This window comes from Andrena cerasifolii, chromosome 1 (genome assembly GCF_050908995.1).
Source record: "Andrena cerasifolii isolate SP2316 chromosome 1, iyAndCera1_principal, whole genome shotgun sequence".
NCBI lineage: Eukaryota > Metazoa > Arthropoda > Insecta > Hymenoptera > Andrenidae > Andrena > Andrena cerasifolii.
This window is the reverse complement of record NC_135118.1, coordinates 16,488,746-16,512,048: the sequence shown is the minus strand read 5'-3', so window position 1 is coordinate 16,512,048 and position 23,303 is coordinate 16,488,746. Positions and strand designations below refer to the sequence as shown.

Here is a 23,303-nt window from a genome sequence, read left to right as displayed (position 1 = left end):
TGAAAGTATTTGCAACTCTTTAAACGCGTTGCACGGAATAAGAATAAATTCAAATTGATATGGATATCAGAACAAATAACACGTTCTTATCGTTCGATTCAGATCCCACTTCAAGATAACACGGTTTCACCTCTATTGTAACCCGAGCATATATATCTATATTCGTTCATATAGTTCTGCAGATAATTAGAACCACTGTATTATAGCGTTGGATTTTATAAGTTATTAGCAGTGCCATTTTAAATCCGATAAACGGATTAAGGCACTATGTATAAACCATCGAAGAAATGACTTGCGCCCTCTTTTCACACGCAGGTGTACTCGGAAACGTTTCCCAGTGACGTGGGCGCGCAGCAGCGCTGGAACGCTTCTCTATTTCAGTACACAGGGCGCGTTCAATCGAAGTGGTTATGCACATGTAATAAAGAAAAAGCTCGCATTTTGTGACACCGCCGAACGTCGGAGCGTCGTTGCAGATATCGATCGAAAGGAATCACTCGACCGAAAGCTGACGGAGAGATCGCTCCCGAGTGAATCTTTTAGTGAATTTAACGATTTTTCGCCGGTCTACTTCCACGGGAAGCAAAAACACCGCGGAAAGGCTGAGAACATACCTCGTGGGTAAGTTGACAGTTGGGAAATTTTCGTGCCCGCACACGGTTCTCTGTCGCTCCTTCGTTTTATTCGTTATAAACATCGGGGCGACGAAGTGTGAATGAATAGGTTATTTTATAATCGATGTTAAACACTGCTGCTGTCTTCCTAATTAGAAGTTCCGACTTCTATCTGGCACAACCGTTTAAGACGATAGAATGGCACGTTAAATATGTATTCCTTTGTTTACCGAAGAGTGTTTACGATGCTCCGGTCACCATCTTATTCATTCATAGGCACCTTTTTACGAAGATAGGAATGAGGAAATAGTGGTAATGAAAATGAAGAGTTAATTAATGTGACTTTGTATTTTCTGTGAATTTATGGATACGATACATTGTGAATTTTCAGGATCGCCTCAGTGGCCTGCTTAATGTCTATCAGATGCTAATCCGTGATAAATGACAGAGGTTGCTTTTAAGGTTACACATTCTTCTGTTAACGTGATCTCTAAATCTGTAAATATCGATGACTTTTTTCAATGCGACTTAGTAGCGTGCATAAAGTGAAGTCATCTCTGAAAACGAAAAATTTGATGAGTTACAGAGCACTATGTAGGAGGCACTCCGGTCTCCTCTTCACCCTTTTCTTTATCCTCTTAACCAATTGACTTTTAAGCGGGAACTACAACTGGAGAACACTTTTCGTTGCGAAATCTTTTTATCCTACGAGATTAAAAGGAAATTAACCAGCAAATAGACATCGTGGAATTCGTTTCCTTATAAGCCACAAAATCACGACAGGAAAAACAGTAGCAAATACTGTGAATAATTATATAGACGAACTTGAAGGTGATCTTAAAATCTCGAACACGTAGAGAACCGTTAACTGTAACAAATATATCGTTTACGATAATTCTGATTAAAGGGCACGATAGACAATTCTGTACAGCCGAAGATAGCCGTGGGATCCCAATGTAAACGTGACTTTTGTCGAAAGTGCAGACTGAGTCAGATATCCTTCGACCAATTCGCGTTATCGGCAGACCGTTGCCCGTTACTTTTATTTTCGATAAGGGGCCGATCTGTCTGTCGGAACACATCCGGCGTAAAGGAAGAAAATATCATTGTTTTAAGTATCGCGTTGCTTTTCGTATTTGCCTTCTCTATCGTTCCACGACGTTCAAGGACATACCTCCTTTGACCCACATCGGCCGACATAATAATTATAAAATGTTACTTGACGTTATCTTGCGCACAATATCGATTACAAAATTCTGAATGTTTCGCGTGCCTCGTGGAACCCAGCGGTGCGTGAATACAAAAGAAGAAAATTCTATCCCCATTGCATTTACAGCCCACACTTCTGCCCGTCTTAAAGGCCATTGGGTATTATGGATTTAACGCGAACTGGTTCTGTCGTCGACCAGAAGTCTATAACCCATGACGGGTGTGTTTCGTGAACTCTAATTACCAGCTGCATCGCTCCATTCACTTACTCCACGGAAATTCATTTGCGTGCCGTTTTACAATAGCACTGTAAAGTGGGCCAGTTCACGAATCACTTGCCCATTCTGGCCAACTCCTGAATCGTAGCAGACACAAATTTCAAAGTACAATTCTCTCGAATGTAATTCGTCCTTCCGTTACCGTTCGCAGTATAGACTGCGTCACGGCCAGTGCCGTGCGATTTTAAGAGAACGCACTGTACTTTGAAAGGAACCGTTGATGGTTAGATAGGAAGGTTGACGTCCTCTTTGGATGTTGACTGCGAGCGTGAATCTGCTATGCGATATAATTGCGTAATGGATTGTGCATTGAGTAAGTCGAATGACACGTTACAATTACAGCACAAAAGTAGTGGGCCAATAATAGGTGGCATTGGCATTCGCGTGCGGCTCGCGGTGAGCATTCGCTGATGCATTCGAGATAATTAACCGGAACGATAGGCGATCTGAAATATTTCGTTACAACGCCGTTATCGAGGCTAATCAGAACGCGATACAAAATTCGCTTAATTAATTAATGGCGCCGATAAGGGTCCATGGTTTCGAGCTTTTATCCTCGAGAAGGCCGATATCGAGTTCGGCCGTTACGCGAGTAATTTGTTGGGCAGCGGTTGTCCATCGACAGCGATAACTTTCGAATAGGAAATGCATGAGATTTTACAACGGCGCGGGCATGCACGAGTGGGGCAGCCGTTAAACAGCAGAAGGGCCATTCGCGCGACGATGAGTCACGAATTCCTGTGCCTAGTGCACGTTGTTGATCAATTGCCAAATGGATCGCGATAAAGCAGGATCCTGCTTGTTGATTTTCCTCCGACGGACGAGAGACAGAGGAATCGACCAGGCGGTCGCCATGGCGACTCCCCTCGATCGCCCTCCTTGGGCCCTCCTGATTCGTCCTGTGCGTACGCGCACATTCCGACGGTGTCGCCCGAAACTATTCCGGTGACCTAATCTCCTTATCGCGATAGTCTATGGCGTCTACGTCATCCGCGCATCTCACGCGATAGATTTACTGATCTCGTAAGAGTTAAGAATGTAGGCTGCTTTAAATTTCTCTACGATCTTCGTTTTGGTTGAAAAAAAATTTTTAAAAACTGACGAATTAATACGCTTTTGAAACCATGCATTTGTTTTGTGTCCTCTCTGCACAGTAACATTGAGGATCGAGGAGAAAGTGGACATCCAGCGGGGGCAGTGTTCGGCGAAGTCGATGAATGGTCCATAAGTTTTCAATTACAATTTAGCCGTTTTTATAAAGTTTCTTCTATAAGTCTGCGGGCCTCGTGAGCGAGGCTCGTCTTTTTTCTTGCTCAATAGAGGGTGTAAGTGGTCTAATCGCTCGCAGTAATACGCTTCGGATATTGTTTGATCGCGGGACAACGGTTCATAACGGATAATTCCTTCGATATCCCACGGAACAGACAATAAAGCTTTACGCTTGTGTAGTAGCTGTAAGGTTTCCCTGGTGATACTGAGGTTTCGCCATGGCTACCCCATCGCCTTGGACGTTTAATATTCTTCTGCGGCAATATCTTTCATTTCGACGCATACGTTCACTCGCAATTCGAAATTCGCTGATCTCGCTGCCGAAAAGAGCGGGCCGTTCCCCTTTTGCTAATTGGTAACTCTTCGCAGCTTGTAGGGCACTTGTTCGTGTTTGCTTGCTGGTAGTTTAATTTCTAGAGAACAGTGTTAAAGTATTTACACTGCGTGCCACATTAGAACGTACTCGTTTCGCGCAGGGATACGCTGTTGATTGGTAGCAAACCGGCAGGGAAAGCGGTACGACCAATCGCGAAAGCGCTACGGCCAATGGCGGAAGCGCTACGACCAATCGCGTGCGTCGGATCCGTGGCAGCTGCGCAGATCGGTCGCAAATCGGTAGGGGCGTTGGTACGTTCTTATCTGGAACGCAGTGCAGTTGTTTATTGAGTGGCAACTTGCGATTATTAATGCCACGAAATTGTTAAGCCTTTGCAATATTAATCGCACCGAATTGGTTAAACCTTTGTAATTTTAATTTCGCGGAATCGGGGCGAAATCAAAAATGTTTCCGGCGCTTTTCATCTCCCTCTGATCTTTTCTTCTTCTTTTTTTTCTGATCCCAGTACTCGGTTTTTCTTGTGGCACTATTACCATACAAAGTACTGTTTACCATCCCACAATGCAACGGCAATCGTGGACTGTGAGCGTTTAAGTCCCCGTCGCGTGCCGGCTAATAGCGCCCGGTTTAAATTCCCTTCCTGATATGTAACCTTAAGGCTGCGACCACACCTTGTAGGTGAAGGTCCGCTGCGAGTCAAAAGAACAATCGATCGCCGGATAATTTCGATGGAGAATATGCACCGCACAGGGAAGATGCGGGGCAGAGAAATAAAGATAGAAAAAGAAGGCAACTCCCTAGCGTTAGGGGGATGCGGGGATAATACGAGCTAGTTAACGAAAAGTTCAGATATTTAATCAATCAGTTGGAATATTTATTAGAACCTTCGGCAATTCTTTAAACAAGTAATAAACAATAATGTAAGAGTGACCTTTCTCACCTGCCACCAACTCAAAATAAACTCCGCAACATTTTCTTGAAAAAGTAGTTTTGGCCCGCATTACCGGCAGATTGGGGTAATCAGGGCCAAGCAAGTCTTCGCACAGAACGATGAATTGAGTACATGACTAACATTTCATCAAAATGGGAAAATGAGATTCGCTGATTTCGTGAATTTTCGCGATTCTCGAGCTTATTCCGCGATCTTTAAACGTTTGTAACTCGGAGCAACGTTAACCGATTTTCATGAAATTTTAGGCACGTATACAACTTACTGCAATCTACAAACAGTTTTTTTTTCAATTTTCATTACAAGCTCGCAGAAAAAAGTTTAAAAATCGACCTTTACTATTCTTTTCGCTATTCCAACCAAATACATTTTTTTCCAAAACGACGAAACGCGCCAGTTAGCGAACTAATCCTTCTAGCTTCTGAAAAAAACTCAAGTTGTTTGGACCAATTCTAAAAAAGTTATGAAATTTTAAAAAGCGTCCGAATATTAACGCGAGTCACTGTATGTCGTCGTTCGATTTACAATACCGCTGAAACTGTACTGGCTCCTATTACCTATTGGCTCGCATTTCCCCCGTCTCCCCTATGTAGTATTAGCAAACTAACTCGCGCAACACTATTGTCTTAATTAAACTTCTTGTTACTCGCACGTTCCTCCGTTACACCGAAATTTCTTCTTCCACTTCTCTGATTCTAAATCGCGTTTTTTTTTATAATAAAGGGAAGTCGGTCGTGCTTTGTAGTAAACGAACACAAACCAGTCTAAGTGGGATTATTAATTATTCGGAAGATTTCATGTACAAGACAGATCTGTGTCATTAGATACTGCTCAATCTTCGGTCTCGAGTACTATTTATTGTTCCGCGTCGCGTTGCGCGTGGAACGATTACTTTGCCAATGCAAACGTGCCGAATAAGCTGCTCTGGTTGTATTGAAAATCTCCGCAAGACTGAGGGACTTCCAAGTACAAAGATAAAAATTCCGAAAAATTCTCTGGTATAGTATCTACTCAATTACTAATTAAAGGCCTATATGTAATATTTACGTAATACGGGTTCTTCGATAATGCATTGATTATACGTGTATTCGTTATACGTTACTCCTAGTTAATATTAATTTTAGTTTTAGTTCATAAGTAATCTTTTTTTTTCTCTTTTTATCGTTGCAAACTAAGGGACACTATACCCGTGCAGTAATAATAATCATATTAATCGTTATGCGATGTTAAATCGAGGTGTAGGATGGCTTAAAAAATTTTTATCGAATTCTCCATTTATACGTGTGCTGAAATGTCAAGGTCATTCCGATAATGGCACCACCCAATAGGAAACAAGAATATCTGGACTTCATCGATCCTTATAAAATCATAAATAAAGTGCTTTGGCGTTACTATTCCACGACCGTCAACAATTTATTGACCTGCTGACGCGGTTCTTCCAAAATGCTACTTTTTTGCGCAAATCTTTCCCAAAGATCAGTACTCGAAGTCGACCTAGTAACATAGTTCTTCCGACACGATTCATTATTCAGAAATCTAAACTACAGAATTCATCGTGATATAAATCAACGACGGCAAATATTAACTGATAAGGAAACATATCGAACCCGAAAATTCTGATTGCAATGAAACTCCGTACGATTGTAGAGCATGTCGGAGTATGTAGGAAACGATTTTTTTTCTGCGGAAAAACACTCCGAGGGGGTGAAATCAGCCCCCAAATTTTCAGCGATTTTTCGTTTCTCGAGTATAACTTTGTAACGGTGCGAGGTAGAAGAAAACCGTAAATGGACAAAATGTTCAGTGTTTGATGCCGTATAACGCGCTGCAAAAGAAATGTTCGTACGTCCAACAATTTATAAATAAAAAAAAATCCTCGATTGTCAAGTTTTAAACAAATAAATAAATGAACCAAAATTTTTTCCTTTTACATTTTAGTAAACCATTGCGAATTATAACTTTTACACGGAAAAAGATCGTCCCCGATTTTTGTTTGCTGCCCAAATTCACTCGAATGGGGTGAAATTAACCCCCGAAAATTCGGCTATCTTCCGCTTTTGTGTTATAACTCGCGAATTGTTAGAGACAAAAAAGAAGTTTCCAGACAAAAGATACTTCTTCTAATTAGATCTATCATTTGGTGAAAAAATTATTTTACAGCTCACGAGTTATAACAGAAAATTGGAGAATACCCGGATTTTCAACAGTCAATTACACCCCCTTAGAGCGAATTTGGGCAGCAAACAAAAATCCCGTTGTAATCAGGAGGAAATTCTTGACACATTCACAAAGTTTCAGAATTTTTCGAATTCCCGGGTTCGGAATGTTGCCTTGTTAGATACGAGTTAGGGTCAACACCGATTCACAAAATTTACCATTACCCTGTCAATGTTAAAAATACGGCAATGAAATTTAGAGAGTACATGTAGAAAAGAACGAGGAATCTAATTATGCAAAATTTATTTGTGCAAAAAGGTCCTTAAGCCGTTCCAGTGCTGGATTAACCAATGAATAAAATAAGCACGTGCTTTAGGGTATCAGGAGAAAGGGGAGCACCACAGAAATTATCCGAATCTTAAAATCTAACTTTAGTTAGAGACACTTTTTAGTGAAGTTGTCGGAAATGCCTGAGAAATCGCACATTGCGTTGAAGCGATCACCCTATATTTATTAATTTTAGAGCTTGTACTGTTGGGTGAATTAAGACTTTTAGTAAGACTATATATATATATAGTCTTACTAAAAGTTTAGGCTTCCATAAGGATATATATATATATATATATATATATATAAACTAAATTTTAGAAAGTCTAGGAATCCATACCCTCCAGAAATCGGATTCCAGATTTTCAAATTTCAGTTAAACCAAAGCTTCAAATACAAAAAACTAAACTAAATCAATTAAATTACTAAATCTGACCACCCCCACTTTAGAGAATAAACTAAATTTTAGAAAGTCTAGGAATCCATACCCTCCAGAAATCGGATTCCAGATTTTCAAATTTCAGTTAAACCAAAGCTTCAAATACAAAAAACTAAACTAAAACAATTAAATTACTAAATCTGACCACCCCCACTTTAGAGAATAAACTAAATTTTAGAAAGTCTAGGAATCCATACCCTCCAGAAATCGGATTCCAGATTTTCAAATTTCAGTTAAACCAAAGCTTCAAATACAAAAAACTAAACTATATATATATATATATATATATATCCTTATGGAAGCCTAAAAATCCTTTAAGTCCTCTTAGGGCCTCTAAAAGTCTTAATTCACCCAACGGTACAAGCTCTAAAGTTTCAATAACAATTTCGTTCTATTTCCCGATGAAAAGATTGCTTTTAACCGTCGAGGCGCAGACTGAATTCATAGAACTTAAAGTATGTTCGTGGAAACATGAATGACGTTCACTGAAGCCTGCCAATGACTGCTTAACAGGTGATTTACTACCTTTTTGGCCGTGCACGAGGCGGATACTACTTAGCACGGAAGCCGACCTTCTCGTATTTATATAAGCGAGTTGGTAAAATGTTTTAGGATAATACTGTTACGTGCCGGCGATCGAAATTCGCTCCTTCGAGAAACGCTTCCGCAGGACGGGCACGTAGATAGCGATGCATTATGCTAATCGAAATCGAACGTTTGATCCTATTTCCCCGGAGCTGCGCGATAAGGTGGAAGCTTCGCGATCGCAAAGCAAATATTTCTCTTTAATCCGATGATGCATAAACTGGCAGAGGAGTTGGAGTAGCATGTGGAATTTTGGCGTGTTTATTTGGCCACGATGTTTCTTCGAGAAATGTTCCTCTTTTAATTAAAATTATGTTTATTGTTTGTAGCAGTGAGATAGTCGATGTAATATGCAGTGGCGCACCCAGAGGGGGGGGGGGGAGGCCCTGGTGCCAGGTGGGCAAAATTTTTATTTAAATAAAATTTAAAATAACGAATAAAACTTATTAGCCCTGTGTCGAATAAAGTTAACTCGGGTTAACGAGCGAATGACAATTTTTTTTTTAACTTCTATTCGTTACTCGAAATTTTATAAAAAAATTGCCATCTCTCCCTGGTGCCCTCCAGGGCCGGCGGGGCCCATTGTGGAAGTTATACGCCCCGCGAGGGCGCCAGCCGAAGGGGGCGCTAAAAAACTATATCGCAGGCTTAATAATAAATAAATCCAACTCCCTCATAAATAAAATGTAAACGTAATTATTCCTTTTTGTACTCCGTGAAGGAGCACACATATTGAATAGGAAACAGGTGCGAAAAATTGGGGCGCTAGAAATTCTCTTGCATAAGGGCGCCAACTGTCCTCGCGCCGGACCTGGTGCCCTCCAAAGAAAACGGAAAAGGAGATCCCATGAAAGATATTTTGTGTAAAAAATGTAGCCGAGTCTCGTGACTACTTTACCCATAAAAATTTGTGAGATGTCAGGTAGAACCTAGCGCTCTAATTAACTCTGACAGTTTAATTCGCAATCACTCCAAGTCTACATCTTTAGTTAAAGAGTATCTTGTGACTTGGCAATTGTGCAGCACGAGAATGTGAGGGAAGTTTCTTACATTTTAGTATTCACGTTTATTAATAAAGTGCTGCATAAAATAATAAGAACGTGCGTGTATTTATAGCGCGAACTTAATTTTACATAACTTTGTAAGGTGTAGTAACTTCCCTGTGCTGCGTAATTGCCAAGTCACAAGATTGTTCTTTAACTAAAGATGTAGACTCGGAGTGATTTGTGAATGAAAGTGTCAGGGTTAATTAGAGCGCTAGACTCGGTTCTACGTGACAGCTCACAACTTTTTATGGGCAAAGGAGTCGCGAGTAAGTATAAGGTTTAATATTATAGTAAAAATATTATTTCTATTCTATATTCTCAAAATATATGTCTAATCAGACTCATTAACTTAGGTTTCGTAGATTAATGAATCTCAATAATTATTTAAATTAGGATTGATAATAAAGTAAGAGAAATATGATGTTGTGAAAATTTTACTTAGTTCTTTTTAAGGATATTCAATACGCTTACCTCCTCATCATGTTAATAAAATAAAAAGTCACACGAATCTTTAGGATTTGTAGGATAAAATTTTCTTGACATTACATTATATATTTTAGTAAATGGTAAAATTATTAAGTTTAAAATTGATATAATTAATCCAATCACACCTCCTAATTTGTTTGGGATGGCCCGTAAAATTGAACATGCAAATAGAAAATATCATTCGGGTTTAATGTGAACAGGGGTAGATATTGAATTAGCGTAAATGAAATTATCGGGGTCTCCTAAAGTATAAGGATATTGTATAATAATTAATAAGTGAATGAAAAAAATTAATGTAAATCCTAATATGTCTTTAATTGTAAAGTATAGATGAAATGGAATTTTGTATTTATTTCTTCTTTTACCTAGTGGATTATTTGAGCCTTTTAAGTGTAAAAAAAGATAAATGAATAACGACTGAGATTAAAATAATTAATGGAAGAATAAAATGAAACGAATAAAATCGGTTTAAAGTGGCATTGTCAATTGAGAATCCTCCTCAAATTCATTCTACTATTATTTGTCCAATATAAGGGATTGCTGATAATAAATTTGTAATTACTGTTTTGTAAGTGATCCTTCTTTTCTTAGCTACGGGTTCCTGTTAGAGCACCTGGGGGCTAGGAACGTGCCTATCAAATTTCATGGTTATAAGTTCAGTGGTTCCAGAGATATCGAATTTCTTTCATAAATTGTTAGAGAAACGAATTTTTCCAGACTTTTTAATTTTTCCTTTCATTGTATCCCAAACACTACCTTTCTGCCAAAGTTCAAGTTTCTACGGCTGCGGGCCGTACGACTGATTTTTGATGATCGGTCAGTGTCGAAATAACGAGACTTTCAGTTCAAATATCTTACGAACTAGAAAAGATAGAAACGTGAAATTTGGCAGGTTTAATTCCGTTTGCAAAGTACCAGTTTTCCCTAAAGTTTCAGGTTTCTGAGTAACTCCAGCACAAAGATATGGGGGGGGGGGGGTGAAAAGTACGCTGAGTTGCTTCCAGAAAAGAGTGCTTACGGCAAGCGCCCGACTCGCCTCGGCGGGGCGCTGCCGCGCCCCCAAATTAATGTAACCACGAATGAAGTAATTCAGGAGCCTTGTAAAAAGGAAAGAAAACTGGATTTTCTTTTTCAAATAAATTTGATTGAATTTGCGTTAAAAATATGTTTATCCCTTCGACTCGGCTCCCCCCAAGATGAAACCCTGACAAGGAACACTATTCAATTGATGACGGAATGGCGCAGATTTTTTTATACAGATCGAAAGTATATATCACAAAGGTCAGAAAAATGTAAACTAACGATGCTCCCAAGAGCTGGTCTGACTTTGAAAAATCGACAAAGGTGGAACCGGGAAAAGAAGACAAATGAGGGAATGAGAATGACAAATCCGTGTGTTGAAATCTAATTATCTCTATTATATGAAAATACATTACAGTAAATGAATGATAATAGATTAATAATAGAGATATTTAAATTTGAACAGGCAGATTTGTCATTCTCTTTCCCTCATTTCTCTTCTTTCTCCTGTTCCACCTTCGTTGATTTTTCAAGCTCAGACCAGCTGTTCCGAGCATTTTTTATTTACATTTTTGTGACCTGTGTGACATATACTTTCGATCTATATAAAGAAATCTGCGTGATTCCATCATCAGTTGAATAGTGTTCCTTGTGAGTGCGCTACTGATCTATAGAAGCCCGTTGGCTCATTTAGCACTGCGGTATTGTTTGAAGTGACATTACAACAGAAACTCCGAAAGTAACAATTTTATAATTTGTCCTTACAGAATGTGCCTCACAATAATCATTAACCAACCCCTTCTCTGCTCTGTTATTTCACATGTTTCTTTTATGATTTATTCAATGTTTCAGGAGTCTCTCTTTCTTCCAGGTCCGCCGCGTTGTTCCTTTTACTTTGCACGCTTTGCTTGCTTTAGCGTAGACGTTTGGCTCCCCAGTTATTGCTAGCCACTCGCCGCTAAAGCGCCTATTCCCCTTCTTATTTTATCGATCTTTTATTATTTGCTCACGCCGTTCCGTGTCGCATGCACTCCTCTAGACCTAGACACGCATGCACGCCTGCGAATAAGTCACTTTGCATTACCTCCATGGTGAGTAGAAGCTGTCCTTTATTTTTCCATTTTTTTCTCTCTCTCTCTCTCAGCTACTCTTATACGCTAACAGATATCTCGATACGAAACGTTCGTTAAGATTCTGGCGTGACTAAAGGCAAACTTTTTTCCCGCAGGACAAGACCGAAGACGGAGCGTGCATGCTGAGGCGACTGACGTTTAGTGGCCTGTCCAAGATCGGCTGGGTGGTCCTTATGGTAGCTGAGGGGCGCGGACGATCCTTCCCGAGCGAGATCCGTGGGCTGAAGGGCTGGCCCCGTCGCTGGATCCACTCGGCCAGCACCTATATTTAGAAAGAACAATGACAGACAGAAACGAGAATCTGCTATGCGAAACGGAGGACGAGTCCAACGGACAGACTGTCTCGTACAAGTCTGCCTGCAACTGGAGCAACAACAACGACGTTCGCAACAGTAACGGTTCGGCGAACGTGATCAAAAGAGAGCTAGATCCGAGCTACTGCCGCAGGTCCGCGGATCCGTCTAGGGACCAGTCTCATTGGAATTATCGTCCGCCAAAAAGGGCACCGATAGTCGGCTGGCAGAATGGCAGCCCGACCGTCTTCCCGAGCACGCCCTGCCAGACACCGGACCCGGACACCCTCGGCACGATCGATCTGTCCCGTTCCCAAAGCGTCGCCTCCTCGACCAAGAGCTCGGGGATCTGCCAGGACTCCGGCAACACCGAGGACCTCAGCAGCCTGGCCGACGAGAGGCTGCTGCAGTCCACCCCGGCGCGCACCATCGACAGAAGCGTGGAGTCACTATCGCCGGACAAGGAGACATTCTTCACGACCTCCCCGGACATTGGCGGGAGCAACGAATTCAGCTCCGGCGACGATCCGGAGGACAAGCTCGACCTGCTCAGCCCCGGGACCGAGTGCACCGAGGACAGGCTGCCGCTCACGCCCAACGACAACAGCTACCTGACCTCGCCGAACCTCACCATAGGGCCCAGCCCTACCGATAAAACCGACCCCGACTCCCCAGGTACACACCCGTCCCGGGGAAGCGACGCGGCGCTAGATTGCAGGGTATATACCGTGTCGCGAGCGATAATCACCCCTAATCCAGGTTACCGGGAGGACGACACGAGAGACTCCATCGACTCCGATAGCGTGTTAGATTTGGTGGGCGAGGTGCACGGTAAGGGCGCGCAGGGCAAGCCCAAAGTTCCCGACGGCGGTTGGGGCTGGGTGGTTGTGGTGGCGTCTTTGGTCATCTCTATGATAGCGGACGGGGTGTCGTTCAGTTTCGGCTTGCTCTATATCGAGTTCCTTCACGAGTTCGGCGCGTCCAAGTCGAAGACCGCCTGGATAGGCTCCTTGTTCATGGCGGTGCCCCTTCTGTCCGGCCCCGTCATGTCCGCCCTGGTCGATCGTTACGGATGCAGGAGCATGACCATCGTCGGCGGTCTGATCTCGGGCTTGGGCTTCGTGCTGAGCTGCTTCAGCAACACCATCGAGGTAATGTACCTGACCTTCGGCGTCATCGCCGGTCTCGGTCTGGGTCTGTGCTACGTCACCGCGGTCGTGAGCATCGCTTACTGGTTCGACAAGAAGCGAACGTTAGCTGTAGGTCTCGGTGCCTGCGGCACCGGTATAGGTACCTTCGTTTACGCGCCCATGACCACGTTCTTCATCGAGGAGTACGGGTGGCGCGGCACGTGCCTGCTCCTGGCCGGCACCTTCTTCAACATGATCGTCTGCGGCACGGTGATGCGCGACCCAGAGTGGTGGATCGTCGAGCAACAGAAGCAGAACGGGGCCACGCCCAAGAAGTCCATCACCAAGTCCGAGTGCGACAGGTGCAGTAGTAGCCCTCAGGACGAGTTCCCGGGCGTCGAGGAGCTCAGGAAGATGCTGAAGAACGGCCACGCGCCGGAGTATTTGTTGCAGATACTCAGCACCACCACGGAGGCTCCCCACGCGGCCAACGGCGACATAAAGTTCAGCAGCGTCGTCAATCTGCCCACTTTTGTCAAGCACAACGAGAAGGTGAGCTTGACCCGAACGAACCCGCGCACGTGCGACTGTTCTAGTTGGAGGGATTAGCGCTGGCGCCAGTGTTAAGGATATTAAAACCTTGGCTGCAAAAGCATTTGGAAAGAAGTCATGTGAAGTGTATACTTTCGAGAATTACAGGTGCCCGTGGAGGTATTGGAGCTACTTTCCAGTAATCCGAGGCTGTACAAAGTCATCCTGGAGAACTATCCTAATCTTCTGTCGTGTAGAAGCTGCTCGGATAAACAGCTGCAAGATTCTCCGGGGGATGCTGGCAACAAGAGCGTCGTCACAATGTCCATGAGGTTGTAAATTCCGTTTGTTAATGACCGCCTGCCGCGGTGCTGGAAATTCATTATTTCTTGTATGTCTCCACCTTATATGATAGCTCTATTGGTTCTTCTTGGCAGGATCAAGCAGGCGAACGACGAACCAAAGGCTGAAGACACGCATGCGGCAAATAACGTTCATTCGGGTTCTGCGTCTAGTTCTGTAAAGAATCACGTAACTAAAAAGATATCTAAAAAGGAATCCGAGGAGGCAAACCCTCTGTTAACCAAGGAACTCGAGCATGCGGTTGGTAAACAGTTCTCTTTGCGTTAAAATTTTCTGTCGGAACGCGTCCCAAGACCTTGATCCCTTAGATGGTCGAAGGGCGGAAAGCAAAGTCGACGTCTAAGCAACGCATCGGGGACCTGAACTGTGGTGTTGTCAGAACGGACTCGCTTCCATGGTTGAGAAGGCAGTTCAACACGAACACTCATTACTTCAAAGATATCAGAGTTCATAGGAACTCTGTCATGTACCGTGGTGCTGCGCTCAACTTGCACAAGTACAGATTAAGGGCCAGTAGCTGCCCAGACATTTATAGAAATAGCATGACTACGCTAGCGAAGGAGAATGAGGAGGTAATACTTTAACCGTTGTTACAAATAGTAAGAAAGAATTTAATGCCAACGAACCTGCCGAATACTATTTGAGGCTCTGTTGTTTCCAGAAATGGTATAGCGAATTGCTGGATTTACTGAAGGGTATGACGGACTTCTCAATGTTCCTGGAACTACACTTTTTATTGCTGTCGCTGTCGACGATCTTGTTGTTCACTTGGTTTATCGTGCCTTACTTTTACCTTGCCGAGCATCTTACCAGAAACAGTTACTCCGAGTCTGACGCTGCGAATCTCCTCAGTATCATTGGCATTACCAATACAATTGGAATGGTATACCGTCTCTGTTTTCTTTAATAATTATAATTAAATCCTGAAGTGTTCCGTTGGCCACCGCCGTGAGTCGTCGCTGGTACGTTAAAAGACTTTCTTGCTGTTCTCAGATTGGTCTTGGTTGGGCAGGAGATCAACCCTGGATGAACGTCAGCAAAACGTACACTTGGTGCTTGGTCGCCTGCGGTATAGCAACTGTTTTAATGTCAACGTTAACACCTTATTACAATCTGTTGATGGTCACGTCCGCAGCGTTCGGCCTCTTTTTCGCGAGTAGCTTTAGTTTCACCCCTGTTATACTCGTAGAGTTAATACCGTTGGAGAGATTCACCACTGCCTACGGCCTTAGTCTACTGTGTCAAGGTATAGGAAACCTTCTTGGCCCCCCACTAGCCGGTTGGATGTTCGACGTGACGGAGTCGTGGGATTTGTCCTTCTGCATGGCCGGTGGGTGGATCATCGTCTCTGGGCTTTTGGTAGGACTTATTCCTTACACGAAGAATCGAAAGATCTGGGGCGAAGGTCCAATCGAGATGGAGCGCGAAAAGGATTGCCCAGCTTGAATTAACAGCTTTGCTTTTAATAAGTCGGTGTTACCCGTCGCGAGATTAGACGATGGAATGTCTTATTCGAGAAGGTACTTATGGCTTGTCCCAGCTCGACCGTCAGTTGTTAGTCGTTACAATTATTTTTCTATAATTCTCCTCTCGAAATGATCTCACGTTTTGCATCGCGCAACAGATATGCATAGTCACATTTTGTATACAGTGATAGCGTCAGTACTTACTGGTCAGTAACGATATTTATATGTATCATACAGTGAATGTACATATGTTGATAGTATAGAATTATTTAAAATGTGATAAAACGTAGCTGATTGTGTTTGCCATACCATAAAGGGAGCGTAGCAATTGGTCACCCTGGAATTATGGTATGAATATTGGAATGGTGGATAGGGAATCGACGAAGTTGAGCAGAGAAGCAGTTAAATATGGAAGTGATTCAACGAATTTTATACCTAGTCATATTACACACCACAGACTATTCAGCAGCTGACAAAACAATGGTGAAAAAGTAACGTTCTGTCGTTTCTAAGCTTCGTTACATATTCGTAGAAAAAAGCTTATTTCAGTTTCTTTCGTTAAAATAATGCAAGCATACGTTTCGATTCAATTAAGCCAGAGAATCAAAAAATTGTAATTTATCTTTTGGTGAAAGAGGTCAATCGAAAGGAAGGTATGTCCTTCCTTTCTAGTATCGAATTGTAGCCCTACTTGAAATTTTGTTGAAATAACTCGCTTTCCAAGAGCTGAACCAGTTGTTTTATCATTGTCCATGCTTAATCTAAACCAACAAAGACGGTTTTCCTCTGAAATTTATCTTACGTCTAGTCATAAACGTATTCACGATTAAACGAAGAGTAGCTGCTCTTGCTAACTATTTACAAACACTTAAATGCGTCTATGTCAATCGTTATATTGCGTATCATCCTTACTTTGTACCCGTTGTCAGTCAACAAAACGTATAAAATCAATGCCTGATAAGACTTGGCTATTTCTGCATAAGGAAATGGAAATTAAACGAGTTCGCATTCGTGTATTCGAGGAGGCGTTGGTTGAGAGGGAAGAAAAAAAGGTAGAATGAAAACAATTAGAAATTGGTACACTTCTAAATATTTGCCTTATTACTATCCAATGCGAATGACAAATTGAAGAATAGATTCTCGCATTGTTGTAACGAAACGTCCCAACTGTGATCGTATCCGTTTTCAGGAAGAAAGTTAGGAAATTTTTTCAATTAGCATGTATATCTACATAACAAGTATTCAGGGCAGTTTAAACGTATACCTATATTAATAAAAAATTGTATATTCCAGTTTTTCGAAGTCCATTGCCACAACGTTATATACGCAGTGGTTTAAAGAAGAAAACAGAAAAAAAAGGAATTCATTGAACTTTTAGATACTTCTTTACAGATTTTTGAAATATTTAAATCTAGGCGAATGTCATAGTGGGGATGAAAGATAATGTGACTACAGTCGTGATTCTGTTTAAATAACAAATCGCAGTACTTGTATCTTCACTTGAATACTCTGTTCTTTGGATACTTGCTGAATTATATTAGTAGGAAAAGTCATTTAATTATCGTCAATGAAGTTGATTGAATGTTATTAAAGAAATATACTCTCAAGTATAAAATATTTTATTAGAAAAATATATGTATAAACGATACTGTTACATGAACAATGTTTATGTATATATGCGTGTGGAATTAGTCTCGTTATTATACAAGGGACACACAATAATATGCTTCCAAGTATAAACTAGTCAACAATGGCAATGGAGTTGTCACATTAACTTCCTTAGCGTTGAATTGTTCGTATAAAATTAAACCGACTACTCGAGTCGCGTCTCCGTGAAACGAATTTCTAAATTGTTCACGGACACTGTTCTATTAAAAGCTTAAAAGTATTGCTTGGCAAGCGTTATCACGAGACTCCGGAACGAAACCAAAAAATCAGTTATGCTCGTATGCTCGCGAAATTCGCGACTTTGTAACGTTCAGAATCGATAATCAGTATAATGAACAATAAAAATGAAAGAAAAAAAGAAAACAACGTGTTAGTTTCCTAATCTTCGTATTGCATTGCGTGTTATCGCGACGAAGATGAATTGTTAAAAATATATACATGTATAAATAGATACGAACATGTATATTTATATAAATATATACATAGAACATATATCACGACGCGGTCCAATAGATTCTTTAATTTGCCGCAAAAATAAAGAGAAACATAAGGACGGAGACGAAAATTACAGAGCTTAATAAATTTTTCTTCCTTTCATCGTTTTCTCTACTGAACGTGCTTAATGTGTAAAACATATGTAGCGTAAATAATTAATATAATCTGATTCATCCTCTTCCCCCGAATTGGAGTTCCATTGAATTTCTTTAAATCCAAGAACACGCACTGTTGATTTATCCTTTCGAGAGCTGAACATCTACTCTGAAAAGTAACGCATCTCGTTACGGATAATATCAGAAACGAGTGATAAGTGAAACTGATCGATGTGGTAAGTTCCGTACATTTTTAATATCCCGGCGAAGTATTCGGACTGTCCGGACTCGGAGTCGAGGTTCGACTTGGTGTTCTAGGAACGCCAATCACGTTAGCGAGGTTGCTCACACTTTTAGGAAATGTCCTGGTGATTATAGTGTGCTCGGGGCCAATTAACGCATCACCCATCACTCCCAAGCGTACGCCGTTCCCGTACCTGTGTAGGGTTATCGACATGTCTGGAAGTATATATAGTAATTAAGCCTCGACACTCAATGAGCATAGAATACTAAAAATGGCGAAACGAGGGCACTTAAGTACTTTTCTACACCGATCGAGAGGAATTAGGTCTGCCATCCGATCAGTGCTCGTTTAGAAACTCCGAACTTAGTTTCTGTAGAATTTATCAATCTCCCGCGCTCACTTCGCTGACCCCCTATTCCCACTCCCATAACCTCCAAAATATATTGTAAACACACAACGCGAAAGATGGCAGCCCTAGAACCATCTCCAGATAAATAGCTCCTCGTAAATATTTACTGCAGTTGCCCTGAGGTGGTCTCCAGTACATCACCATGTCGGCGCCTTCCACGAGCAACTCGCCATCCACGTGAGACAAAGTGACGGAGTACCTCCTGGTCAGCTGATTTAGCATCACCTTAAGTAGAAGCGACGGTAAAGACGAAGAGATGAATCCGCAGGAGGCTTCCGCTGCTGTGATAGCGTATATCGCGCTTTGCTTCGATCTTGCCTCCCGTACGTTCTTCTGGATGACCTGGAAATATGCATTCTTCTAACGACGGGCTGCAGTGATAAGGTTAACGCGATCACCACGCGAAGTAATAGTAAATATTATTGTTAAACAACCTTCCGCGTCATCGTTACGGTAAAAATGGTAATGGATACGTTCTAATAACAATGGGGATACGATATGTGCGAGGGAAATGTGTTAGAGTGCGATCACTGACGTGTAAGTGCGCATAATTCGAACACGGTACATGGTACTGTTATTATTATTAGTAATAAGATGCAAAGGATGCAAAATTAACGGAAGTATCATAAAAACTCTCGCGTTGATTTGTCTTTAGAAGACAGAATGCTCGATATCAGGTGGAAGTAAATTTACAGGGTGATTCTGTGCGACAAAATAAGACGAAAATCAAAAGTAACAAAATTGCGATAGACGCTTCGACTATTAGTTATTAACGTTCAAAGATTTGGATCAGGTTCGCCCGAAAGGGGTCATCCTTAAATTACGTAAGGCTTTTTAGGGGGGAGCGGGTCGCGAATTTTTTAGGTTTTCTTACATGGTGGGGGGGGGGGAGTCGGGTAGCGTCTTACGTAATATTTTTTATCCTAATTTTTAATAAATACAAATTCTATCATTAATGTTCCGGAAAAGTAGTTTTAGTTTTCCGAAACCGAGTTCGATGAATTATATAAATCTTTAAAAGAATTTTAATAACTGAAAAAATTAAGTGCAAAAAAAATTACGTAAACAGGGGGTTGGAATATCAAAACTTACGAATTCTTATGCTGGGGGAGGGAGGGGGTAAGAATTCGCTAAAATTACTCTTACGTAATTTAAGGACGGCCTCAAACACGGCAACTCGGCGACCAGTGGCGCGCGCTGCGTGGTTGTTTTGTGGCGGCGACAGTGCGCAGCCCTGACCCTCCGCAACGCGCGTCGCTGACCGCCGAATTGCCATGCGTCAGGGGTCCCTGACACGAACTTTTAAACATTAATAACTAGAAAACAAAGCCTCCAACGCAAATTCGTTACTCTTGGTTTTCCTCTTATTTCGTCGTATAGAACGACCCTGTAAATTTGAAATAGAATTCAGAGTGAAAAGGATTTTAAACAGGAAGTAAAAATAATGGAGGAGTGATTTCAGCCAAACTGAAGGCAAGCTTATTATTAATAGCACCGGACCTGCAGGATTTCAACCGGGTCGTCCTCGAAAAGCGGAGTCTTCGTGGGCAGTGCAAGGCACAGAATACCCCTGGCTTCGTGATTCTGCACGAATATTGCTCCCTGCCTGATAAATTTGCCAGTGGCGAGCACGGCGTCCGGTATCCTGGCGCCGGAATGTCGGAAGTACTCCTTGAGAGCGTCGACCGTGGCGGCCAGCAGGATCTCAGTTTCGGTGGCCCCGGTCATGTGCGATATTTTTCGAAGAAGGTCGAGCTCGACCTCTTCGGACCAGGCGACCACCTTTCGCCCGCAAGGGGAGGTAGTCTGCAGGCGGTTCACTTGCGGGTGCTTGAGGAATAGCTCCTCCAGGATCATCTTAGGAGCTTTGATCGCTATCCAGGTGATGGAAAGCGCTTCTATGCTGGCCTGCATCACCAAAGGTAGGTAGTACCACAGCATGGAGGTCAAAGTGTCCGGATAATAATGCTTGTGCCGCGACTTCAGCGCTCGAAGCTCGCGCAGGACCAGTATCGGCGACTTCAAGGTCACTGTGATTGCCGTGTACCAGAACCAGCACACCGTACAGCACAGGGCGTCTAGAGGGTTGATGGACTTCAGGAGCGCGCGGAAGAACACCCTGAAGCCGAAGTTTCTCTTGGAGGCTTCACGCTTGAGGATCGAGAGAATGTTGAAGATTCCGGGGCCCTCGCCTTTCCTGTAATGTCTAAAGTAAACGAGAGAGGGACTCGCGTTAGGCGTACTGCTATGATAGAGAGAATTACACTAGATTCTCGTTATAAGCGCCACGCTCGAGACTTGGGGGGCGAGCATACACCGCATGGCGTCTATGTGAAAGACGAAGCGAGGCAAAGTATCATGCTTTCTCTCTCTCGTAGCTAACGGTAGCGTCGACTGCTTCGTCCCCTCTCGCTGGCTCTCGGGTTCTCTCACTCTCGACCGAAAGATTCCAAGAAGTGGTGGGGATAGCGACCGCGCATACAACGCCTATAGTCGAAACATGCTTCTTACGAGAATTGACTGCAGTAGTGTTTAATTGCCTAGATGCACAGTGTCTGTTCATTGGGAAAACGCACAATTTAGTTAGGACCCCCACTCGTGGCTTCTATTTCTTTCTGTTTGCGTGGAAGTATAATGCGACGAAGGAATTATGAACTGATCGATATGTACGCAATAACCTGATCCGTGTACCTCGTTAACTCCTTCAGCGAGGAGACTAGAATGATCACGGCGATTTTCACGCAGTGAAAAATGCCGATCGGCTTCTTCAAGATCTCCGGCCGTTCGTTCGGGTCGTTGTTGTAGAGGAACTCGTTCCAGTAGTTGCTGAAGCTCTCCGTGAGCTTCTGGTAGAGCTTCGGGAGGGCAGACGGCTCGGCGTAGAGATTCGTGAAGGGCGAGTCGACATCTTGGCACGACCAGTTTTCGGTGGAGTACTTCAGTGGAAGGAAATCGGCCAGCGTTAAGTGCTCTCGCCGTAGAAGTAGGTGATGAGCCCGCACTAGACAGACCTGCTGCTCCTCCCCGCGGAGGAAACAGTTTATCACGTGCACCTGCCATGGCGGTTTACCCGACGGCAGGAATTTGGAAGTAAGGTCGCTGACGTACTCCTGAAATTAATGAATCCATTGGAAACAGATCCTTCCTTTTAATATTTTCCCTTTCTTCTTTCATTTGCAGTTAGCTCGAAGTTCGAATGCTTGAAATAGGAAGTCAGGAATAAATGGGGGTATTTGGATCTTCGAAACAGAATATTGATAATGGACCAGCGGCCATGGCCGTGATGGAAACACCGGTTCCCGTAAGATCACCAAAGTTAAACATCACGGGGCGGCGTACTGGGGAAAGATGGGTGACCATCACCTGTCTCCCGGTGCGTCGCTGCTGCTGGGACCCGAAGGAGAGAGGAGGGAAGAAGGAAAAATGACTATCGTTCGTTGAGCAATATAAGCGAAACACACAGGAAAACAAAAAATACAAATACAAATACAAATACAAATACAAAATATTAATAATTCGAGGTTTTGCCACCGACCTGAATGTTAGACTCTGTAATAGGTCGCCCTCTGAAGGAACACGGCGAATTTATCAAATGATTGTCCACGGAGAAGTAGTCGAGATCCCTCCACACGTAGAGACCCCATCTTGTGGATAATCCTGCTCGAAGAAATCGTCTGGGCGTGGTGAGGTGCACTAAATGGCCACGAATACCTTCAGCGATTGAACGGCCTTGAATCAGCAAAGTATAAATGCCCTTTCAAGAAGAAACACCGTATGAACTCTCATTTATGTCGCAAGGAATTTACAACAGAGCGCGAAACCTTTCAGCTAGAAAATATGTCCACGACAGTTTACACCTACGTGATTCCGAAATTGGTCCAAGATCGTTCGGATGCTGTTCTCCTTCACGACGACAACTTTCGGATACTTCCACTTTACGAAACGTATCCAGCCCCTCCTCGACCACGCCAACACTTGAACGCGTCAAAACGTAAGGGGAATGTATTTTTCAGACTTTCAGAAAACAGTTTAGTTCGTATTCGTTTAGAATTTAAATAGCTAATTATCATAATCTCAATTAATAATTCTCGTAGGAAGCTTCATAATATTCTGACACCTTGCACGAAACATGCTATTTAATTAGGAACATCGACAAAGGAAACTTGTCCTTCCCAATTATCTCGCCGTTTTATTTTAGTTAATTATTTCGTTGCGCGGTATCTGCGCCCGACGTAAACAGACGTATGCAAAAACCGTCTGGATGATTATAGGAGTCACTTCCTATCAATCATCGTGAATTTTTCGTGTATCCAAAGTGCAATGTGTAGAATGATAATTGCGCAGATACACGAGCGGAGAAGTTGTGTCATGCACAGTACTCTTTCAGGGATATATACGTATGATTCGAAGGAAAAAAAGTATCGGCGATTATGCCGAACAGAATCGTTACGTTCGATGCAAATGAATCTGCAGCCCATGAACCTCGAACTTTCCTACATTGTTATAAATTACTTGAGAAATTATATTGAGAAATCGGCACAGAATTTCTAAATTATTAATTAATAATCCCCACAAGTATTTTTACTTTCAACTTCTCTCGCGCACAAGATCAAGAACCCGTAGTCCCACTATCTCCTGTTGCCCGCAATCCTCTGAGAATAATTACCAGGATAGACGAGAAGGAAAAGCGGCACCAAGACGGTTAATAGATACAAAGTGAAGCCGAGATGCAATAAAAGCGAAATGCCCAGGATATCCAT

The 23,303-nt window shown here is 42.6% G+C and overlaps 2 protein-coding genes and 1 pseudogene across 6 annotated transcripts; 1 reads left to right on the top strand and 2 right to left on the bottom strand.

Annotated features, from left to right (window-relative positions):
* The first annotated feature begins 7 nt into the window (after nucleotides 1-7).
* On the top strand, nucleotides 8-17,835 carry LOC143366675 (uncharacterized). 4 transcript variants are annotated; one of them, XM_076807946.1, is made up of 8 exons: nucleotides 8-621; nucleotides 11,945-12,817; nucleotides 12,902-13,824; nucleotides 13,972-14,135; nucleotides 14,241-14,406; nucleotides 14,475-14,738; nucleotides 14,828-15,049; nucleotides 15,160-17,835. In XM_076807946.1, the coding sequence occupies exons 2-8, from the start codon at nucleotides 12,130-12,132 to the stop codon at nucleotides 15,610-15,612; spliced, it is 2,880 nt and encodes a 959-aa protein (XP_076664061.1). In that variant the 5' UTR covers nucleotides 8-621; nucleotides 11,945-12,129; the 3' UTR covers nucleotides 15,613-17,835. The 4 variants fall into 4 exon arrangements, with proteins under 4 accessions (XP_076664061.1, XP_076664051.1, XP_076664043.1 ...); XM_076807936.1 differs by adding an exon at nucleotides 11,756-11,807 and having other exon boundaries at nucleotides 11,945-13,824; XM_076807928.1 differs by adding an exon at nucleotides 11,588-11,807 and having other exon boundaries at nucleotides 11,945-13,824.
* Nucleotides 9,560-11,806, bottom strand: LOC143371540 (cytochrome b pseudogene; annotated as a pseudogene).
* Nucleotides 17,236-23,303, bottom strand: LOC143366691 (uncharacterized). Of its 2 annotated transcripts, none has more exons than XM_076807961.1 (8): nucleotides 23,210-23,303; nucleotides 22,405-22,517; nucleotides 22,079-22,297; nucleotides 21,235-21,653; nucleotides 20,044-20,749; nucleotides 18,651-18,885; nucleotides 18,140-18,349; nucleotides 17,236-18,059 (listed from the first exon to the last, which is right to left on the bottom strand). In XM_076807961.1, exons 1-7 carry the CDS (start codon nucleotides 23,301-23,303, stop codon nucleotides 18,144-18,146), a joined length of 1,992 nt encoding a protein of 663 aa, XP_076664076.1. In that variant the 3' UTR covers nucleotides 17,236-18,059; nucleotides 18,140-18,143. The 2 variants fall into 2 exon arrangements, with proteins under 2 accessions (XP_076664076.1, XP_076664083.1); XM_076807968.1 differs by having other exon boundaries at nucleotides 17,236-18,054.

Coding starts and splice junctions, on each gene's coding strand:
- LOC143366675 (XM_076807919.1), top strand. CDS start 12,130: ATGACAGACAGAAACGAGAATCTGCTATGCGAAACGGAGGACGAGTCC. Junction 14,407..14,474: donor CCAAGGAACTCGAGCATGCG/GTTGGTAAACAG, acceptor TTGATCCCTTAG/ATGGTCGAAGGGCGGAAAGC. Junction 15,050..15,159: donor TTACCAATACAATTGGAATG/GTATACCGTCTC, acceptor TGCTGTTCTCAG/ATTGGTCTTGGTTGGGCAGG.
- LOC143366691 (XM_076807961.1), bottom strand. CDS start 23,303: ATGGATATCCTGGGCATTTCGCTTTTATTGCATCTCGGCTTCACTTTG. Junction 22,298..22,404: donor TGGACCAATTTCGGAATCAC/GTAGGTGTAAAC, acceptor TCTTCTTGAAAG/GGCATTTATACTTTGCTGAT. Junction 21,654..22,078: donor TTACAGAGTCTAACATTCAG/GTCGGTGGCAAA, acceptor CATTAATTTCAG/GAGTACGTCAGCGACCTTAC.